The sequence below is a fragment of the Haliotis asinina genome, chromosome 6, assembly GCF_037392515.1.
Source record: "Haliotis asinina isolate JCU_RB_2024 chromosome 6, JCU_Hal_asi_v2, whole genome shotgun sequence".
Taxonomy (NCBI): Eukaryota; Metazoa; Mollusca; class Gastropoda; order Lepetellida; family Haliotidae; genus Haliotis; species Haliotis asinina.
In genome coordinates, this window is record NC_090285.1 from 16,504,624 (window position 1) to 16,529,084 (window position 24,461).

Genomic DNA, 24,461 nt, shown 5'->3' on the forward strand with positions numbered 1-24,461 from the left:
ACATCGGTTGGATGATTGACTGGTTGATTGATTGAGTGATCGAGTATTTGATTGATTGATTGAGTGAGTGGCGATGTGACTGATTTGTGGAGGAAGGATTGACTGACTGACTGACTGGTTTAGTGATTAAAAAAAATGGTTGACTGGTTGAGTGAGTGGTTGGCTGGTTTTGTGATTGAGTGGTTGTCTGAATGAATGGTTGAGTGTTTGACTGGTTGAATGATTGATTAATTGACTAGTTCAGTGAGTGGTTGATGGACTTGAGTTTGTGAATAATTAAGTGAGGGATGGGTGATTGACAGGTTGAGTCAGTGGTTGATAGCGTGGTTGACTGATTAAGTGTTTGAGTGTTTGAGTGAGTGAGTGAATGGATGGAAGATGACTAACTAGAGAGTAAGTGATTGGTTGACTGTGTAGGAGAGGGGTTGAATGATCGACTGGTTTACTGATTCGGTAATTTAGGCTTTGAGTGCGTGATTGATAATATATTGTTTGAAGAATTGACTCGCTCAGTAAGCAATGAGGGAATGAGTGAATATTTGAGTGATTGGTAAAATGGGTGAATGATTTACTGTTTGAGTAAGTGAGACAGCCATCAGGCGGAGTCACCACACAGCGTCAGAAATCCATTTTCATGATGGACAGACGAACGATTCACAATATACCAACATTCATTTCTAAACCGAATTTGAGAACATTTTAACAAGAAAACCGTCACTCAAAAACACAATTTAAGAAAAAAACACCCAGGGCGTCACCAAACATGCCGAGGAAAGGCAGCTGAGGTTTGCATGGAAAATTGTGTCACCTTTCATTAACTCGTGTCTGAGACTGACACGGATTGATGTGGAAACTCTGACAGACAACACGCTAGGGCAGCCTTACAGGGCTATGTAAATGTAATTTTTAGAATGGACGTGTTTGCACACAAAGGCCTGTTTATGTAAAGTCTTGTTATTTAATCACCCTTCATATCGCACGGCGGGGTATTCAAGGCTGACATTAACTCTGGGGATCAGCTCCGCGGGCAGGAGGTCAGTATGACATGACATATCGACACTGTATTTAGAATTGAGCCATTCGTCCCTGCTGTCTGGGGTAATTAAAAGACAATATGTGAGATGGAAGACGGAGAGCCTGTGAGTGTGAATGTTGTGTAGGCGTGGATGAGAATGTGGGTGTAGGTGTAGCTGTAGGTGTGGGTTGAAATGAACGCAGGGTCAGTTTTTGTTGGGGATCGTTGGTGACTTGGCCAGTATGGGTGTGGACACACAGTTGGTTGGTTATTTTGGTGTTTAACGTCGCTCGCAGCAATATTCCAGCCATATTGCGGCGAACTGTAACTACTAGTAATACAGGACAGATTTTATGGATAGCAACTTCTTGAGATTATTTTCACGACGTTTCGGGGCTTTCGACGAAATCTCACAATGGATGATTGCTTCATCGAAAAATATTGCTTAGCATCACTTATCAGACTTCCCTGTCCAGGTTTTATTGCATGTATGATTAACATGATACAACTAACTACTTTAAAGTGACGACCAATATATTACAAAGTACACTTCCTGTAGTCTTCAAAAAATAATCAGTCATGATTTTTCAGTTAGTGAAGTGGGTTTTCTAAGAATTAACAAGTTTTCAGACCCAGACAACTTCGAAAATATGGCAGTTGTTTCAAGGATTAAAAGAGTACGTCCAAAATCGTTTGCGTTCGATCATGAGAAAATGTGATCGATTGCTTGGTGGTTTGGTCATTGCGATCAATCTTCGATTATTTCAATTAATCGGAACACCGCTAGTGATATACTCCAGTCTGGACCAGACAATCCAGTGGCCAACAGCATGAGCATCAGTCTAAGCAATTGAACACGATGACAACCACCCAGTCACGTCACTGAGCAACATTTCAGCAACATCACTGCAGGGACACAAGAAATGGGTTTTACACATTATGTCCATATGGGGAATCGAACCCTGGTCCTCAACGTGGCGTCCTTATCATTAAGGTATCCCACCACCCAGGAAGAAATTGTATGTTGTGTCTGCACGATGCCTTTAATTGATCGGTAGTGTATCTACCTCGACAGCATCTACCTCAATAGTGTATCTACCTCAATAGTGTATCTACATCGATAGTGTATCTACCTCGATAGTGTATGAGCGCTATAGTCTATCTACCTCGCCTTTTGTAGCAAGAAGAAAGAAAAATATAAATGACAATAATGAGGGACAATGGATGTATCAATATAGCACATTCTAATCGGCCCTGTATAGTTCACAAGCCAAAGGAAACATGTAAGTATCCACCTAAATCACTGTTTCAAAATGTTGTATCTTTATATTTGGGGAGGATCATAGAAATGGGGCACACTGCATCGTTCGTTAGAACATTATCTCGTACATGCATGCCTCAGAGGCCGTCTTACTGAGCGTCAATGGTATCATTGATGAAATGGTATTTTCCAACATTCAGTCACAGTTCATGGATAAATGATGTTACTGAGAACAATAAATATCACACAATTCACAACATTTGAAATCGAAGCCATATACTCTAATTATGCACTCAAGATAAATAAGGGGTGGTCGGGGCACCCGGGTGGCTGAAGCACTGGCTTGTTGCAAGAAGAACCAGGAACCAGAATCAGAAGAACCAATTCCCATAAGGATGCGTGTTTGTCCTGAATCTCCCGTCTCGATGGGTCTGTGTATTTCTGTCAGTTATATTCTATCCGACTCTTAAGAGTATGTTAAAGCAGGAGGCCTTTGGGCGTTTTGAGTGGGTGGTGTATACACTGCTTTCTGGAAATAATCACGTTTTGCCTTTCAACAAATATGAAATTCGTCTTGCCGCCCCAAATTCCCATGTGGAGGGGTATCCTAGTAACACATTATTCCAACTGTATGGTGGCGGTCTGTAAATAATCAGTTGTGGACCAGACAATCCAGTGGCCAACATCATGAGCATCATTCTACACAGTTGGGATACGATGGCATGTGTCAACCAAGTCAGCAAGCTTGACCACCTCGTCGCGTTTGTCGCCTCATAGACAAACATAGGTTGCTGAATTCTAGCCTGGATCTTCACGGTTTCCCGAGACGGTAACAATTGGCATTCCGACATCTCGCAATTATGTCCCGATGACAAGGCAGAAAAATTGGTAAAAGCGGCGTGGAGTCACAATCAATGAAAAGGGGTAAATATCAGGTCAAGCGTCCTGACAGTGCAAGGCAGCAGGTATTCAACGTCGTTTAATGGTATGTGTAGCAAGTATACTTTGTAGGCCTATGGACTCTCCCAAAGTCAATATTTACCCACTTCCATTGAACACACGGTTTATTAAACTCGCCTTCAGTACATTTTCCCTGTAGCAAAGAGTTTCCTCTTCAACTTCTCAAGCGTACACAAGGTGTGTGTAATTAAACTGAAAATGTTTATCGAAGATGTTAGGAGTGTACACCCAGATATTGTGTTCCGCAAGCCATCATTTGTTCCAGATAAATGGCTTGATTTGTAAGCACCATATACCCGTTTTATTTGGATTCTAATGATTAAGACCCAAACCTTAAAGGCAAATCATAAACCAGAACAATATAACTGGAAGATTTCGTCACTGTCTCACAGTCCCTAAACCACATTATTTTCCCCAACTGTCTTGCCCTTATTCAGCGCTAAGCCCAGAATGAAGCAAGTCTAGATTTCCTCTGCATCTGGAATTCTAACCTGACTAGGTCTTCAGTTCAATTTAAATGGGTTCATTGTTACTATTAAAATTCTACATATTCAGAGACTATGCGTTAGTCTACTGAAAACCATGAACGTGGGAATGGTGCTAGCACACCCAGAAACTGTCGCTGCCAAACGGGATTCGAACCCTTGTAATAATTTCTGACGTACCCGAGCACATAAAAACAGAGACATAAGGCCATCAGGAATATTGACTGTTCTTGATGACAGATCTGTGGTAACACTAAACGTCTGAAATAATCCATCCCAAGTACGACTGTATGGTGCAAAAATGAGAAGACATGAAACAGTGCTGATAGCAAGTTTAGGTGACTCAGTGATAGGATGGCGTTCGCCGCCTACACCTAAAATCTCAGGAACACAAACAAACAAAACACATCCAGGTCGAATTTTCGTTCTCTGTTCACCGAAACTGCATTTCCATTACATGCTGGACTGGAAACTGGAGCGGAGTAGAATTGAGCAGAGCGGAGAGGAATGGAATAGAATTTAGAATGGGGCGGAGTGGAGTGAAGCGGAGTCGAATGGAGCGGAGCATAGTGGAGCGGGGTGGAATGGAGAGAAGTGGAACGGAGTGGAGTGGAGAGGGGAGGAATGGAGAGAGGTGGGACGGAGCGGATTGGAGCGGGGTGGAATGGAGAGAAGTGGAACCGAGAGGACTGGAAAGGATTGGAGAAGAGCGGAGAGGACTGGAGATGAGCGAAGCAGAATGGAGCGGAGCGGCGTGGAATGGAGAGGAGCGGAGTGGCGTGGGGCGGAGCGGCGTGGGGCGAAGAGGCGTGGAGCGGAGCGGTGTGGAGCAGAGAGGCATGGAGCGGAGCGGTGTGGGGCGAAGAGGAGCGGAGCGGCGTGGAGCGGAGGGGAGAGGAGCGGAGCGGAGAGGCGTGGAGCGGAGGGGAGAGGAGCGGAGTTGAGTTGAGCGGAGAGGAGTAGAGTAGAGTAGAATGGAGCGGCATGGTGAGAATCGGAGAGGAGTGAAATGAAGTGGAGAGGAGCGGGAATCACCTCCCCAAATAACTTATGTCTATTGTTTCTTATATTTTTCATCTTCTAGACGACAAAAGAAGTTCTAACACGTGTTAGTCTTGGTCTTCAGACTGAGCTAGATGCCTATCCCTGAGACTTCACACCTCACGCCAATTCATTTAATACCAATACCTTTTATACCGATAAACTTCTCAGAGAGCCGTTTTGTTCAGACTTGGTTATCTCGCGTTCGCGATTAACAATTCCTGATTGTCTGTTTCCGGACTAAGGAGTGAGTGAGTGAGTGAGTGAATGAGTGAATGTTGTTTCACGCCACTTTCTGCAATTTTCGGAATCGAACCCGACTCTTCCATGCGAGGAACGAACGGTTTAACCACTTGCCTACCCACCCCACCTCGGATTAAGGAGAAGAGTTACGCATAAGTCGATCACGTTGGAATATTTCCTATCATTTTTTGAAAGACAGTGAAGATCCACGTTAGCATTGATTTTTCTGCTTGACTGTCCTTACAAGTTCTGTCTAAAGAACAAGATGCACATTAAAACGGCTTGAGAGACAATACCGGCTTTGTTAACAGAACCTGGCCCAGTGGAAAAACGATCCTCACCCCGCGAACATAAACACATATCACGTGATCTTGTTTACATCATTGCGGCGAGGCTGTACTGTACCGTGTGCAAGGGAACAAGCGCGTTTCGTGGACCATTTCAGCTTGATATATATTCTCACAAATGCTTGTTTTATTGCAGGAAGATGCCGTTAGTTATACACAGTTGCCAGCCGGGGTGGATTAGCTTGATGACAGTGTTTTCAAAGTAAGCCAACTTTGCGTACTGGGACAACACCGTCATTGTTGTGATGTTGCGCGGTATTCTTTCTGAATGGTGACGTGTAATCTGAAACCGAAACTTGGCGGTACATGCGATACATAAGTTATTATTAGTAACAGAGTGCGTGACAGCAGATGAGATTAGAAGTGCAGGTCAGGGGTCACGTCCTTCACCGACATGTCTTGCAGGAGATCTTTCTCATCCATGTCTACATTAGGACAGCCAACAATTCTCGATTTGTATTAAATGATAGTATTTTGTTAAAGAACGAGGACCACCATGGTTCATAATGGTGTCAGGTGATGAGTTACATTGCAAGGCAGGAAGTAAGTCGAACTAGACTTGATTTGAGTCTCGAGGTTACAGAAAGCAGCACTCCGGTCCATACATGGTGGCGGGAAGACTGGTTGGTTTGTTGTTCAACGCTCAGCAATATTACAGGCGGTCTAAAAAGAACACCTCAAGATTACCAAGTAAAAGCTAGTTCAATTTACTCTGAAAAAAGGTTTGTTTCGTTGGTCGTTTAAGACTCCTGCGATCGGGTTCGATTCCCCACACGGGTATAATGCGTGGCGTCTCCTATCGTGATGTTGCAGGGATATGGCTGAAAGCGGCGAAAAAACCACACTAGTTAACTCACTACAGTTGTAAAATACATGTTGCCATGGTTACTTAAAGCTTTCTCACTTTGCGACATCTCATCGATATATCTAGGCATTTCCAAAAGCTGGCAGGAGGTGCTGGTTATGCACAAACAAAGGATTTGTGCAGATCATCGATATTCTGTGTGTATATAACATGCGTATATTTGACACACGCGACAGGAATGTAACAGCTAAGATCTCCTAAGCTGATGTTGCGGGATGTGTTTTGTTTCTGAAGTGTCAAATTAAATGATAAACCTTGTGTTCGGAAGGATACATATAAATTACAACACTGTTGGATAGATAGACAGATAGGCAACGTAAACAGATATACAACTTAGATAATACCAGTAGCAGACAGTTTTACAACGTAGACAGACAGACATATACAACGCAGACTGATAGATATATATGAATAGATATATAGACAGGCAACGTAAACTGGCAGCAAGAGAAACGCAATTCTGGCTTTGTCAATATTTTTAAAAAGAAGACATAACCACGAACGCTTAATTTTAAAAAAAGATTGCATTGTTTCGAAACTTCCGTTTCTTTTGCTGTCAGTATAGATAGACATACAGGTAAGCAATGTTGATACATAGATAGATATACGGATAGACTGTTTCGTGGGATATAAATAACCATACATTTTGTTGTAACAGGAGATAAACGTTGTTGCCCTTCATACACAACGTGATGACGTTCGCTTACGTTTGAGCTTTACATGACATAAAGTTTGTCACACTGAACATTTTAGATAAGATAACATTATTTATTGAATTAGATATTCGTCCCACAGGTGACCAGTTGCGACATTCTAGTGGGCCATGGTTCTACTCATTTACTGCCACGCTGACCTTTCAGGGAATGGCACACGTACGTGCTGGGGTTTTCACTGGCGAGATGAGTGCTGTTGCTGAATGCCGCTGTATCATATATTTTCCCCTCCTATTTGTTTGTTGTTTAACGCCTGAAATATTTCGGCGGTCTGTACAAAATCGAATCTCGACCAGCCAAGCCAGAGACCCATATCATGAGCACAGATCCACGCAACTGTTTGTTTGTTTGTTGTTTAACACCTACAACATTCCAGCTATATGACGGCGATCTGTACACAACCGAGTCTGGACCAGGCAATCCTGTGATCTACGCACTATGTTGTTTAACGCCGCAGTTGCAGTAATCCAGCCATAGGGCGGGGATTTGTATCCGACGCATTCGATGACATGTGGCAACCAAGTAAGGGTGCCTGATCACCCGACCCCGTTAGGCGGCATCATATAATGGAAAGGGATCCTTCTGGTTCTGAATCTCCCGTCCTGATGGGACAGTGTGTTTCCATCCGACATATATTTTCCTAGACTAAGAGTATGTCTATTGCTGGAGGCAGTGCTGATGTTTGAGCGGGTGGTGTATGCGCGGCTCGTTTTGCTTTTCAGTGGCCACCTAACAACCCCCCCCCCCCCACACACACACACACACACCCCAACCCACCCACCCCCAATGTGTGAAGCCCATTCCTGCTGTCCCTCGTCGTGATGTTTCGAGAAACACCAGAAATTGGCTTCAGACAATGTGCCCGTGTAGGGAATGAAACCTGAGCTTCGGCGTAGCGATTGAACGCTTTAACCAATAGACTATCACACCAAACCCTGTGGTTGCAGACTTCAAGCTAAGCAGTTCACCTGTAATTGTTGACTGAGTATGGTTTTATGCCGCATTTGACATAAAGACACCAGAAATGGGCTTCATGCGGTGTACCCATATGGGGAATCGAACACTTATATTGTCGTGAATAGCGAACGCTTTATCCATTAGGCTACTTCACAGTTATTCTTGTCAGTACGAACTTTCTGTACTTGTGTACTCGTACCTCGCATAAAAAACGGTATTGAGTTTTTTTTAATCATTTTTACGTCGAATCGATAAAACAAGAAATTACTATGGCATTGTCCAATTTTGACAGTCTGAATGTTTACAGTAGAATCTACAATCACATCGTCGTTGGGCACCCTTTGTAATTTGTTTAGCAGTTAAACTGTAAACTTTCTAAACTGTAATTCTGAAATGATTGATATTTAAGCGCTGAAACATCGTCAGAGACATTTTGAACAAAATCCGCTTGGAAAGCAATCCAATCCAGCAATCTTATCATTTTGTAACCAGCTTGTGACCTGGTCAAGTAGCGGGATCAGTGTGACCGTTGATAATGGCGTTAACTCTGACGTGTACAGAAGCACGCGCGTTGTGGTGTCTGGATCAGATAGACAAGAGACAACCGGCGTTATCTCTCTAATGGTGACCGCGACATATAACCTTGTATCATTAAAGCTATCTGTTTGACATGTCTTATAATCCGAACTGATTATATGGCTATGACGTTCTATTGTCTCATTGTAAATGGCACGGGGGTCAAAGACTGAAGGCGGTGGGGGTAGCCTGGTGGTTGAAGCGTTCGGTCGTCACACTCGGTTCGATTCCCCTCATAGATACGATGTATGAAGTCCTTTTGTTGTGCTCCCCGACGTGATATTGCTGGAACAATGCTAAAGGCGGCGTTCAACCATACTCACTCACTCCAAGACTGCCATTTAATAAGTAAGGTTTATTAGGTTTATTCTAAAATGTATTTATCTATGATACAGATCCCCTTTAAGCACAGAGCAGTCTAATTTTCTGAGCACTGAACTGTGTCAATCTAGGTTAGCCAGGTCCGTCTAGACTTGGGCAAGACTCCTCTTAATTAAACTCTGAGTTTGGAGACCCAGTTGGCATCGCAAGTTACTGCATGAAGCTGTGTCCAATATATGTTGAGTTGGAATCCAATATTCACCTTGATGAACTGCTAAACCCTGTTCAGTGACTTTCTTTTGAGAAACGACCCACGAGGATTACAGTTAAAATGGATCTTCAGTAATCTATGCTAATCGAAGAGGCAACTAACAGGATCTGGTGGTCATGCTCACTTAGCTGACACATGCAGTTGGTGCTGTTGATCACTGGATTGTCAGGTCCAGACTCGATTATTTACAGACTGCCACCACACAGCTGAGATGTTGCTAATTGCAGTGTAAAACTAGATCCACTCATTCACTCTTTTAAGAAACATACATTTCAGGAGAAAGCTATCCAAGAAGATAAAGGCTTGCACACACACAGGTAAAGTTTTAAGTTTCATGCAAGAACTCCAAAGAGTTGTCTTTAAAGCGATGATCCTGCTGAACCACCAAACTTGTCAGACTTGTTCTTCTTTGGTATCAGACCCCTGAAGGTCCCCAGCAGAATAGGCCTTCAGCAACCCATACCTGCCATAAAAGGCGACTAAGCTTGAGGTAAGAGGCGACTAGAAGGATCGGGTGGTCAGACTCACGGACTTGGTTGACACGTCATCGGTTCCCATTGCACAGATCGATGCTCATGTTGTTGGTCACTGGATTGCCTGGTCCAGACAGGGTTATTTACAGGCCGCTGAGTGCGGTGTAAAACTAAAGTCACTCACTCACTCTTTGACATCAAGTCCCCCAGAGTAACCATGGAACAAAGAACAACAGAGACCTGTCATATTATCACCTTTATTCCACCCTAATGTTTCGACCACACAGGTGTATGTTATTACTATGTACATCCACACAGGAATTCCTGACAATGCACAGTTACATACTGAACTATGTACACAAAGTGAGAACTATATTACAGGTATACCTATCAAGGTGCTATACAAGCATACATACACATACCTACAGATGCACTGCTGGGAGCTAAAAGGTACAATGCTGGAGTCAAATTTCTCTTGGTCTGAAATCTGTGCCTTGTGTTGAACTGTGGCATTGTGTATCTGAGTTCTTGAAGGGTATAACTGCTATGTATTTTTGTTTGTTTGTTGAACTCTGACTCAGCAATATTCCAGCTACATGGCAACAGTCTGTAAATATTTTTTTATCTCGGATCACTTGCTGTTAGTTTCTTCATATCAGTCTGTAAATTATATGTCTGCACATAAAATAAAATGAAATGAATAAACATCTGCTTACAACTAATTACAAACTAGACATGTTGGCAGATCTGGTTCACAGTGGTTTCAAATCTACTTGGTGAATAACTATGCCTCAGTTTCCACCAGTGCAAATGTATGAATTAGAAAGATTCAAATGGTTCAACCAGTTGGGGACAAAACTGGTCTAGAAATGTGGTCTCCCTTGAGATGACTATCTGGTAGTATAATCTAACACTGCTATCCTGCATACACATGGTGTCAGTAGCCTGACTGCATAACTGATGAGGTGAGTGAGACAAGGGAGATGTCTAGGTCATATGCTATTAGGGAGGAACACATTGTATATAATTACAGGCAACAACAGCTTGCCTGCATGGCCCTCTTATCTCTATCCTATTATGCAAGCACACAAGACTAGTTGACTTTGTCCTCATGTCAATGTCACATGCAATTAGTTCACAATGCGTCCAAGAAATTCAAAGAGTGATAGATGATAGCTAAGAAATCAGTAAATCTGAAAGTTATGGTGTTGGGAAAATTGAAGTAAACACGAGATCTTGTCCAGCAAGTGAAAAGCCTTGTAAAGGATCAAAGGACAAAGTTGAAACAAGAGAACACTGACATAAACTTGATTAAGGAACAGTAAAGTTGACTGAAAACACAGGATGCAACAATAACCCCCCCAAAAAAGTACAACAAAGAGTGAACTGCCAAATAATTGGCCATTTTTTGTGCACTTATTATGAGTTGTTACAATTCACATACAGTTCTGGACATGACCCAGAATTTGAAGAGTTTGTGAGTTTTCTTCATTTAGTTACACATGCACTGAGGATCTGCGACCTTGCATGGTAGTAAAATAAAGTTTGGAAGAATTAACATATCTTGAACTAACCAAGGTGTCAGAAAATAGCACATTGTCATTTTCAGATTGAGTAAGATTATGGTTTTATTCTGGTTTAAGCAATATTTCAGCAATGACATAGCAGGGAAGACCAGAATCGTACTTCAGATATTGTACCCATGTGCGGAATTCTTCAGCATGATGAGAAGACACTGGAACTACTAGGTTTCCACGCACCTACCAGAGTAAGTGCAAAAACAATGGGCATGAATTATTTCTCATTATGCTTGGTTTGGTTTCATTTGTTGTTTTCTGCCACACTCAGCTATATTCCAGCTATATGGCGGGTCTGTAAATAATCAAATCTGGACCAGACAATCCAGTGATGAACAGCATTATGACCCTAAAACAGCAATATGAGATATATCTCTGGATTTGCTTAACTGAATAGCTACAGTAAACTACTGATTGCAGTGTTTCATGTTTCCCCCACAACCATTACTTCTCAAGACAAGATCTGTATCAGCTACACAACTCTCAGCACAGTATAAACCAGCTGGTTGCTCTTAACAAAGCATTACACTGACAACACATACTATTCCAAGATCCCTCAACAAAACTAAGATTCAACCTGACAAGGTAAATGAGGAGTATGAGGAGGCTGTTTAGGTTATAAATGAAGTATCTGACATATAAACCCTTGTCTTTCCTAACACAGACCGATATGCCACAGTTTGTAATTTGCTGATGCATCATGCCCCTTATAATAACTGTTGCATGCCAAGCAAACAACCTCATCTTGTCTGAGTAATCCATCATAATTACATGTGACACAGAGTCAACATCAAGGCCACGAGCCTGGAATGATTAATATGACAGAATAAATTGGACTTCATGGTAAGGTAAACCTATTTTTTAATGATAAATGTACACACATAATCAAGATAAATAACCAGGGATATGAGGATGTGATGAGGGAAAGTGAGCAGAGTCTGTCAAAAGAGACATGGGTTCACCGACTTGCAAGAAAAATTGTTCATATTTGTCGTTTTGCAGAGGTGTTTTTACATCTGAATTCCTTCTGCTGTTACGAACCCAAATTCCTCAGAGATGATGAGGTTGTGCCCATAGCTGAGACAGATTATTAAGCTAATTATGCGGCAAGCTATTCTGAAACCTCTGTGCATGTCTGCTGTTTGTTATCATGACTTAGCTCCTTTTACACATGTAAACCTGATCTCTTTTGAAAGGAAATGAGAAACAATCTATTCTTTTAACAGGAAGGCGATAAGGTTTTAAATAGATTGAGTTAATGCTCACCAGGAGCATTATCCTTATTAGCATTATCCAAGCTATACGACTGTGAAACACACTGATTCTGCAGTAAACAATCCAGTGACTGATGTTATAAACAGTAAAACAAGTATTAAAATATCACTGAAAAAAGTCACTGATCCTATCCCACAACTCTATTTAGTTACAGTGTATTTATCTTATTATTAGTATAGATGCCAGGGACCCTTTGTCACTAAGTATCCCAACAGGGTTCTTTATGCTGGGAACTTTGTTTCACGACTGAGCAACCATGATGTCATTCTGAATGTAGAGACCATGGCCCCAATCCAGAAAGCGTTTTTAACATTACAACCTGTTGTAACACTATAGTCAGTTTTCAGATGAGAACTTAATATTGTGTCATCAAATGGGGGTTCAGATGATTCACAAAAAACATCAAGCTCCACATCCGTGGGTCTACTTGATGTTAATATTAATAGCAACCTCAGTCTGGACTTGACCCTGACACTGTTGAGCTAACCTGGTGATGACAATGTCAACGAGCCCTGTCTGGTGATGTCACCGTCTGCCGATCTCCTGACTCTCTGATGAGGGTTTCAGGAAGAAGAAACACAATTGTCTGACCAAAAATTTATCAGTCATTTCCTTTCCAAAGCTAAAAATATATCCAGTCACATCAGCTTTTCTGAAAGTATTACTTTCAAAGACAGCTCATATACTGGTGACTCTGGGTTAGAAATGGCCATATTGTTTTTAAGAAGTGACAGACAGGATGTGATCATCAGACATGCTGACCTGGTAGACACTTGACATGGTATCCTGAGTAGATTGATGTTCATGATGTTGATCACTGGATTGTCTGGTCCACCCACAATTACTTGCAAACTGTCACCAAACAGCTGAAATACTGATGAGTGTGGTGTTAAAAAACAAACAAATAAACAGAAATCATATCCTTGGTAATCTTCAAAACTGCCTTGTTAAGTTATTCTGACAGGGAGGCGTAGTAGGGGTGTTGGGACCGCTACCCTTCAGCAGCGCTGTTAGAACTATCCCTACCTCTTCTGTTACTCATTGAAGCCAATTATTAAGTTACCATGGAGCTAAACTTGCACAATGTGACTACACACGGGCTGTGTCTCTATGAGAATATATTTACAAGAGCTTCACATATCTAAAACTTGCTGACAATTCATGTTCCGTTAGTGCCCCAAACACTCACTGCATTTGCTATCATGGAAGATTACAGATACAAGGTCAGGTGAACAGGGCCATCGCAATCTGTACCACATCACTCTGTCCTAGTTGTAAGAGAAGATAATGGTCTAACAAACAGTGTAGGGACCATATCCATGTGGGGAATAAAACCTGGGTCATCAGCATGACAAGTGAATGCTAACCACTTGGCTACCTTACACATTAGTAAGGCTTAGTTCCTCTAGACCTGATGCACGTCTTAAACCTCTGCTTTACCTGTAACACTTATTCCAGTCCAGGGGCTAGACTTTCAAAGCTCTCTTTGCTCTAAGATAGTCATAAGTTAATGCTAATATATAGCACTTGTGACTATCTTAGCACTAAGAGAGCTTGGAAAATCTAGGCACAGACTAGCTATTCTTGAAATGTCTGTAGCCCTATGAACTTCTGAAGCCCATTCTTAACACATTGGCTATTTTAAATTATGAATTCTCAGGGCTATGGACGTTTTGAGAATAAGGGTCAGGTGCTTTTTGGAGGAAATACAGTATAAACACAGACCAAACCTACTCTGATGGCCAAGCTGTGCTATTTGCTACACACATGACCAGTTATTACGGACAGTTGTCCCAGACAACAGAATCTACTCAAATAAGAGCTGCCCTCACATTTGCTGACCTGTGTTTTTCATCTGTCGGCTTTACAGGAAAGGCTATTGTGTAATTGAAAGGGAAGCAGTAACTGGCTGCAGTGCAATCTCATTTATGTCAGTCTGCAGCTCATCAACTGTCATATATGTCTGCCCATTACAGGATGGGGACATATTGACATTTTCTTGGCAAGGCAACTCGAAACAAGCAACAACATTACTTGTGGACAGTTTTTTCCTGGCCATATAACATGCACGAATAGGACAAAAATGTGTTCATATTGGTAAACAAATACATCTCTTGTTCATGTTTACGCGGTTTGAATTGCTATCTGACTGTAGTACAATGACTTTGTTAGAAAGAATATAATTAAATGCGGCATCTCACTGATCTTTACCTTGGACAATACATTATCTGAGTGTTCATTACAATGTGGCTGTTAACACATCTTGGGTCTGAAGTGAAATCAGTTCCTGCATGTGTATTACATTAATACCATGTGTTTCTATGAATCTCGTCACATTCTGTGTTCAAAGTGCATCTTCTGGAAACCAGGATGCTGTACCATTGTACTACCATGTAAGAATTTTATGAAGTTAGGGATCCCCTGTTTATAAACTAGTTACTGATGGACCAAATAGCAAAGAATGAGCAGACCTGCTGAGTCGTGTATCCGAAGCCATGACCAGCCACAAATCCTACAGACTAAAATCAGGACTGTTGAGATACAAGACATATAGCTAAGTCAGCAAGTGTGAACAACCAATCCAGTCAGCTACATCTAGACAAACATGGGTTGAACACTCATCGAGTACACAGTTTCTAATAATGCGAGTCCTACGCTGAACGTCTTAGGTCCTCCTCATGGTTCATTTGGAGGAATTCACATAAAAGAAAAATCAGCTGAGGAAACAAAATTCTGATAAAAGTAATGTAAGAATACAAAAGGTGTAAAAACAAGAAGCAATTGTCAGAACATAGGAATTACCACAGTAACACGCAAAACATTGAGACTATAAGTCTTAGTGTCATCCTTCATTACCCAGGATACGTCATCACTGTGCTATTTTGACAAAACCCCTGGATTCCACTGTTTAGAGCCATCTCTGAGCTAAGGTGACCGTAATTCCCATAACATAACAGAGTTATGCTAGTCGTAGCATCTAGGTGTTTGTGCAACGGCACCATGTACCCTCTCACCGCCAGTAATGACAGAAGTGAAATCTTCATCTTCATCTTGGCCATGTATCTGTTAGCATGTAGTGACCTGATGTGAGTAATTTCATTCGATGGATTTATTTGGAGTCAGTGAGTGGGTTAGTTTAGTTTTATGCTGCTTTCATCAAGATTCCAGCAACATGATGGCAGGCGACACCAGAAATGGGCTTCACACATTGTACTCATGAAGGGAATTGAGCCCAGGTCTTCAGCACGACTAGTGAACACTTAAACCATGAGGCTGCCACACTGTTCTGGATTTAGTTGGACTGTGCCTCTTAAATGAAGCTCTTATTGAAGCATTCATAGCTATTGGTTCCAGGGTATTTATCATAACAGACTTGAGATGGCACACCCTTGATCATCGAGGATGATAGTCCATGTCCATTACAGCATCATATATCTGTTTCTGACATAGTAAAACATATCATTTCTTGAACAAACAACAAAAATACATATTTACATGAAAAACAAGACATGTAGAAACCAAGATCCATAAATAAACCTCATCTTCATGTTTGTTGTTTCTTTCGTTATACAGCAAATTTCCATCACCTGTATTTCTTCTGAAAATTCAACCTTGATTATAAAATTCATAAACCCCAACATTTGTAATCAAACTCCACAAAAGTGTCCGTTTTATCACAGATATGAACATAATACAACTCATGTGAGCACTTTTGAAGTTTTCCCAGATGACAAGCAAATTTCACTTAGAATTTTCACCCACAGTTTCTGACAGTTCGTCAAAGCTCAGACTTGTTCCATCATCAATACTTCACTGGCATCCCAAAATTGAGAAGGAAAAAAGGAAAAGTAAATTTCACTGGTATGTATAAACTATATTCCTCACTATATAACACTGATGAACGCACACAGCTGCCTTTTGGCATAGTGGGGTGGTGAGGGTGTCTGTTTACCATCAGCTATTGAAATGATGTCATGAATAAGTCATGAAAGTCAATTATGAACACATCATGCGTGACCTTGTGTAAATCCCATCCTGCCTGACAAGGAAGAAATTAGGGTTGACACCAAAATGCATGTTGCACACACCATTGTCTGTGAATCATGTAAGTGAGTGAGTGAGTTTTAGTTTTACGTCACATTTGGCAATATTCCAGCAATATCTAGCAACATTCAAACAAAATCACAGCTGGGGACACCAGAAATGGGTTCACACACTACCCATTTAATCCTCTCAATGCTGCCATCGAACCCATTTGACAGGAGTGCAGGATAATGACATCTCCAAATAAATCTTGCAATAATTATTCAACGAGTAGGATTTACGTGTCATATAAATTATGTATGGAATGCACCAATTCTCAGCTTTATAAATATATAATCTTCAATATGTATATGTACCTTAAAACGAAATGCCTGTGAATTAAAAATGTGATCGCCAAATTTCTCAGCGCGCAGTCGAAAATAACGGCCATTGTTGACTTTCAAGCACACCACGTTGAGTGGTACCCAGTATAATATTTTCTTCATAATGAAATATTTTTTGATAGTTTAACCAATACTTTTGTTCTTTGACGAAGAGAAAGCTCACACGTTTCCCATTTTCTGAAAATTGGTAACTTTCCGCGTAAATAATTACAAACAAAACCAATCTCAATGTTACATCATCAATTGGACGAACAGGAACGATCATGGCAACGGCAGTAAACAAACAAGTACACATGCATTGTGATGCCCAAGAAAATGTGCCCACGCGAATAATAGTCTTCCAAATGGTGAAATGGAGAGCTCATTGTTCTCTGTAGCCCTAATTTCTTTCTCACTGCAACAGGACCATGACTGAATAATTGAAAAGTGGGACCATATCACAGCAAGTTAACTTTTCAGCTTTTTTTAGCACTATTCCAGCAATATCACGGCTGTGGACACCAGAAATGGGCTTCACGAACTGTACCCATGAAGGTCTTTGGCATGACAAGTGACCATTTTAACCACTAAATTACCCCATCGCTCGACTACATCGCAAGGCAGTCATGAGTGTTCTTGGTTGATGAAGGATGTAATGGATACCAACCTGTGAAAAACTGACGGTGCCTACTTCAGATTCTTGTATTTCAGCTTTCAAAAGAATACATTATTCGCTGCATAAACCAGTATGCTGAACCAGTAACAAACATATTCCTTAAAAACAAACTTCATCAAACAGTCACAGAATGAAAACATCTTGGTACCATCACAACAGAAATATCAGGGTTGTTGAAATCAATATACTTCCGGAGGTCCTTCAGGTTTGTTCATGTAGTAATTGCACCATGGTTAGGGGAGGCTAAAAGGACAGATAATTGGAAACATTGTCGACAGGAAACATTATTGATATGAATAGTGTGCTACTGATGATGTTGTACACATGACTTTTGTGACAGAATCAAGTTCTGCTTCTGTATTAAGTTCAGGATGCTGTTTTGTTAGCAGTCCACACAGAACAAGTCAGCACTTGCAAAAGATGTGAAATATATTAATTTCTTTCAGACTCTTTTGGCATTTTTGGTGAAAGTCACATTTCATATATTTATGAAAAATTGATCGATATTCAGTTTGTGATTATAAGTCTGTATGACCTATATTGACAGGCAGCCCTAACCATTGTACAACAGGTTTATAACAAGGACCCCCAAACTTTCAAGTTTAACTTCCATCACTGCAATAACAATAAAGAAGAAAACCATGTGTCGTTCAGGCCATGATGATCAGAGCTGATGACAGAAACAGTCTGGTATGGAATGTACCGTTGTAACCTACATCAACAATCGAGCATCGATTTGATTCCAAGGGGAGGGAAGATGGGTCTTATAATTAAGCCCCAAATGAACAATTTGCTGGTATAACTAACAAATGTAAAAAATTATGTCGTGGAAAAACAATACACATTAAAAATTAGGAATTGACAGTGAAAATGAATAGATTATCTGACGGTGTTCAGTGAATTGATTCCAATCAGATTGGTCTGTAACACATTAACACCCAGCCCACCCAAACAAATCAAATGGATGCTTCCTAACACAACTGTGATCCTGTTTGCCTATCAGCAGTAAAGAAGAAAATGTAAAGCTTCTTAAAACAACCAAGATTAACACTGAACAATACAGAGAAATGGTCATCTGGTGGCATTTAACCGAGACTCCAAAATTCAACACTTGTTCCCATGTCCCACATATGTACAAGTTCTATGTCAAAGAGTTGGCCTCCTGCTCTATCTGCTTCAGAATCTCCTTCTCCAAGTCGTCATCTTCCAAATCAGCCCCTTCATTTACCATCTCATATTCCTGGAGTTCCTGCTGTAGCTCCTTCTCCCACTGGGGTATATCTTCACCTGAAAAACAGAGGGGGAGAGGCGCTTAGAGACTGTGCAGATGATGAATAGGGGGTTTGAGTCAGGATAGTGATCAGGTCACCACCTCATCCGCATCTGGAGGTGTCCTTCTGAGGTATCTTCTGACTGGGAAAACAGAAAGAGAAAGCTTCTCCCACTGGGGTATATCTTCACCTGAAAAAACAGAGGGAGAGAGACACTTACAGACTGAGCAGATGACGAATAGGGGGTTAGAGTCAGGATAGTGATCAGGACCCACTTGCACAGAGCAATTTTAGTTACAATCAATCTTGGGCCCCTACAATCAACTTTACAATCACCATACAATTGCACTAATCCACTTGCACAAAGACGATCTTAAGACAGCATGGATTTAAGATCGCACTCTTAACTAAGACCGAACTCTTCAATGTTGGAGGTAGAAATTTCTTAAACTCGACTCCTGTCTACAGTTGTCTTGAAGTGTGCATAGGATGCAGTGCAAATAAAACGTGGAACTGCTTACTGCACGCAAATGACATTCCTTCCTTAATCGCACCTTGCAGATTTTTCATGAAAACGAAACAAAACAAAAAAAACCCAAAATCCTAAACCACAAATCTTTCAAGGAAATGATAACGTTGAAGAAGGAAGCGATACCTCCGGGGTTATTCTCTAATTTTTCTACATTCTATTTTTTATAAAGTAAGCGTGATACTGCAACCACAGAAATATCATGTTTTATACAAATATTGAAATACAAACAAATACATTAACAAACTGGGTCTTATTACTGACCTAATAATCACGAAATTAAAAGATAACACATAAATAAAATTTCCTTATGATATAACACCTAAATGTACCATGATTTGTCAGTTGAACATAGTTTGGCATGTGGTCGGTGTTATTTGGAGTAAAATCCCAAATATATCCCACAAGCATTAGATTTGCTAAGATATGAAAGTGACATGACTGTGGGAGTGTTGTGAATAATTCATGACAGGGAAATATGAAAATGTTATTATTTCGTGCATGTTGTATGTGTTGTTAAATGCTCATCCACAGTATATTAATTACTTCATGCTATTTTGTTGATAATTATTTTTTCGTTTTGTTAAAAAAACGTTTTATGCAAATTTCACATACCCCAGCAAGTGTATTTTTTCCGTTTGAAGAATACTTGTATTATATTTAAAATGCATAGATTCAAACTCTTGTCTCTCGTTGGATTCAATTTTTACAAGTAGAAAAAAAACATAATTTTGTACGTTATTCAACTGTAGATTATTTCAATGATAAACTAAGACAAAATCATTACCCGAAAAGAAACATGTGGAGATCTGTTCTGTGACAACAGAACATGCATTGTATTTGGGCATGGCAGATTTTACGGCAACGGCATAATATACAAAGGGAAACCACTCCCATCTTGCATAAAAACTAAGATTAGCTGCCCTTCAGTTATTGAAAAGGTCATGGCCATTGCTAATTGCATGCAGACACCTTTCGTTACTGTCCTTTCCTTGTTTGTCAAAAAGGTATGGTGTTCATACTTTTTCCAACACTGAATCAGGTGAGAATTGTACCCTATGACATCGACTCGATAATGATGTTGTTCACTACCGCAAATAACGATATTTCTGATGTTAAATCGATGTTGCATTCTCCGTGTCGCTGAAGTGTCGAGGCGAATCGTACAGTTTTATGCAATATGAAAGCAATCCCCAAACGCAACTTTAGTCAATTTGCGTGAAATTGACACCAACTTGGACACCATTTTGCTACTGACTACAATGATCTTAGCTCCTTACAATTGGTTCCGACCAATTGTAAGTTTTGATTGTAACTTACAATGATTTTAGCCTACAATCGCTTTGTGCAAGTGGATAGCGATTGTAGCCGAAACCTAAGATCGCAATCTTAAGTCTTTACAATAATTGTAGCTCTAAGATCATTTTGTGCAAGTGGGCCCAGGTCACCATCTCATCCACATCTGGAGGTGTCCTCCTGAGGTATCTTCTGACTGGGAAAACAGAAAGAGAAAGCTTCTCCCACTGGGGTATATCTTCACCTGAAAAAACAGAGGGAGAGAGAGGCTTAGAGACTGAGCAGATGATGAATAGGGGATTAGAGTCAGGATCGTGATCAGGTCACCATCTCATCCACATTTGGAGGTGTCCTCCTGAGGTATCTTCTGACTGGGAAAACAGAGTGAGTGAGTGAGTGAGTGAGTTTAGTTTTACGCCGCACTCAGCAATATTCCAGCTATATGGCGGCGGTCTGTAAATAATCGAGTCTGGACCAGACAATCCAGTGACCAACAACATGAGCATCGATCTGCGCACTTGGGAACCGATGACATGTGTCAACCAAATCAGCGAGGCTGACAACCCGATCCCGTTAGTCGCCTCTTACGACAAGCATAGTCACCTTTTATGGCAAGCATGGGTTGCTGAAGGCCTATTCTACCCCGGGACCTTCACGGGTCCTGGGAAAACAGAAAGAGGGAGAGTCAGGATAGTGATCAGGTCACCATCTCATCCACATCTGGAGGTGTCCTCCTGAGGTATCTTCTGACTGAGAAAACAGAAAGAGGTCACCATCAGGATAGTGATCAGGTCACCATCTCATCCACATCTGGAGGTGTCCTCCTGAGGTATCTTCTGACTGGGAAAACAGAAAGAGGGAGAGTCAGGATAGTGATCAGGTCACTATCTCATCTGGAGGTCGTCCTTCGGGGGTATTTCTTCACCTAGGAAACAGAGGGAGATGATAGGGAGTTAGAGTCAGGATATTGATCAGTTCACCATGTCATCCACTCCTGCAGGTTGTCCATCTGGTATATCTTCCCACCTTGAAAACAGAAGGAGATAGAGGGTTAGAATAGGGAAAGTGATCATTTCTCCATGTCATCCACTCCTGGGGGTTGTCCTTATGGTATATCTTCCCTACTGGAAAACAGAGGGAGATAGGGGGTTAGAATCACTTACTCCTGGATATAGTCCAGGAACATATCCTCTCCTGGACAGACAGGGAGAGAGAGAGTGAGAGGGAGAGAGAGAGGGGGAGAGAGAGAGGAAGAGAGAGAGAGAGAGAGAGAGAGAGGGAGAGAGAGGGGGGAGAGAGAGAGAGAGAGAGAGAGGGAGAGAGAGAGAGAGAGAGAGAAAGAGAGAGAGAGAGCACAGAAATGTCAGAGGGAAAGGAACTCCTACATAAATATTTTGATCAACAAGCACAGCATCATATGTCTTGCTCTAAGCGTGCAGTTAGAATGGTACACCTACAGAATGATGTCAAGACAAATACTGAAGTTAAAACAGACATACATAACAAAATTCTTTTATTTACATATTGGCATATAAAACAGCACTGATAAGAAATAGCAAGTATCTACAATTAATAAATGATAGTGGGCAAAACACACTGCAGGCCAGGCTCTGATCACTTGGTCCTTGTCAAGAAATTGCACATACAGAACACACAAATAACAGCAAGAAGCCCAATCTAATTATTCATTACATTTCTTAAAAGAAATAGCATACAATACAATTGAAATAAAAAAAACCCAAATGAAGAGTTTATGCAATGTGGGGATGTTGAGCACTTGTGGAACATTTGGCTTTCAACTCCTACTCATGTGTAAAAGATTAAAGCAAGGGTAGACAGTGGACTCTGAGCTACCAAACTATGTCACGTCTTGAATATGCAGATACATGCATGAGCTCCATATCCTCGTAAAGGGGCTATGAGTGGCATAAGGATAACATGAAAGCACAAGCTCAGCATATCCAGTGTAGGGACATAGACATAATAAGGCCGTAAGGCCATGCTAAGGCCATGCTAATATAGGCACTTGACAGGTACAAGTTTACTAGAACTAAGCAGTGCTTCCACTTGGTGGCTTGGCTGATTGCAGAGGAGACCATGGGACTCAGCTGATGATGAACCTGAACCAGACACTACTACTACTACAACTACAACAACTACTACTACTACTACTACTACTACTACTACATAAGTAAGCATGCAAGCAAGCAAATATATCTTCATTAACTACTATAGTTCTATGCTTTGACAAAAGATCAAGGGTGTACTTTGATAACAAACAGTGCACTTTTCATCCAGATACTGAAAATACTTAAGCCCCAATTTGTGACCAATTTTGATAAAATTCTAATATTTAATTTATTTTGGCTTCAAAGAGTCCACTGTAGGATCAAACTGGTTGAATAAGGGACTTAAAAATAACATGCACCTTTCTCGGCAGTCATGTCAGAGGGCACCTGAGTTAGGTGAAGATACTGAGCAAAACCAACTGAAAATACACAAAATGTAACAAAACAATTACAAAACAACACAAGGAAAAACTGCAATAGGGAACTCTGGGGAGAAAACAGAGCTGTAATGAATAGCTGAAATGAAACATGCATGTAAGATGTACGTCTTCATCGACTTCAACCCTACAGAAGATGTTCACCAGTATGATCTTGTTGGTTACTTGGTGAGTGTAGAGTTAGAAGCTAGAGGAGATACCAGAACTTCACTGCCATGAAGCTACAAGAAGCCATAGGGGACTGTTCAACCACGACTTGGGTAAACAATAAAGCCCACATATTTCACTATGATATCTGTTGATACAGAGGTACTGGTACCAAGCCCTGCCACCAAAGCTTGTGATGAGTTGTGCAACTGTCCAACACCAAGTCTGTGTCAGGCTCAGTTGGGAACCACTACATCCTGCTTATCTTCGTGGACATCTGACGTTACAGAGACAGTGCTGACATACATATCTCAAAGCAATAATGACACTAATTTGAGAACAGGAGTTACATCCTCACAAAGTTCCATCATGGCACATTCTGTCTAGGTACCCATTTTCTTGATATTGTATTCACAGTGCACAATCTGTTGCAATTACAGTCCCTGAGTTGCCTTTTTCATGAATAATCTTCCTTTTATTTAATCTCTTTAAAGTGTTCCTCAAACAAAAACAATTTATTGTTAATCTTCCTGAATTTAATAAATAAACCCTAGCAACTGCAGCAAAATGTACATGTTACAAAATGGAATTTAGAAAATGCCCACACTAATTGTAGCAAATCATGCATAGAATTTCTGACCAATCAATGACCGTCTCACAGGATGAAAACATTGTCCTTCCAAATCAGGGACAGTCTGACAGTCTTTTGGAAGCAGATGCTTGCCTTTCAGGATCTAGGTTTGATTCCCCACTCTTACGAATTCTAATCCTTTCTGTTGCCAAGGTATTTCATAACTATTGCTAGTCTGTCTTACAGTTCCTGAGCTACATTATTTTCCCCACTGCCAAGCCCCTATCTGCAATGCTAAAACCCCACATGAAGCAAGTCCAGATTTCCCCAGGTTCTGAATTTCTGGTCTCCCTGGAGCTCCTTTCAAATTTATATGGGTTTAATTGTCACTATCAAAATTATATACATTCTGCGACTAAGTATTAGTCTAGAATCTTGTCCCGAGCTTTGTATTCTACTATTTTAGTTAACCAGCAGTATGACTACACTAGGAGCTACTGGCTTCCCAACTGAAAGTGACACACAGGAGCAGCACCAGGTCAGCAAGGTCCCGGAGTGAGTGGATGTCCCTGCTTGTCTTACCTACTGCTTCATCTCCATCAGTTCCTCCATCAGCTCCTTCTCCCACTCCTCACTATCCACATCATCATCATCATCATCATGGTCTGAAGCATGACAC

At 41.0% G+C, this 24,461-nt stretch overlaps 1 protein-coding gene across 5 annotated transcripts in view; it reads right to left on the reverse strand.

Moving 5' to 3' along the window:
• Positions 1 to 9,769: 9,769 nt before the first annotated feature.
• Positions 9,770 to 24,461, reverse strand: part of LOC137286396 (synapse-associated protein 1-like) — a 67,585-nt gene continuing 52,893 nt past the window's right edge. For 2 of the 5 annotated variants that reach the window (XM_067818237.1, XM_067818236.1), the window contains one exon: positions 9,770 to 18,749. In XM_067818237.1, the coding sequence (XP_067674338.1) occupies positions 18,604 to 18,749 (146 nt within the window). In that variant the 3' untranslated portion in view covers positions 9,770 to 18,603. Of the gene's footprint in view, positions 18,750 to 22,986; positions 23,047 to 24,364; positions 24,448 to 24,461 lie in introns of all 5 variants that reach the window. The other 3 variants (XM_067818240.1, XM_067818239.1, XM_067818238.1) reach the window with 3 other exon arrangements.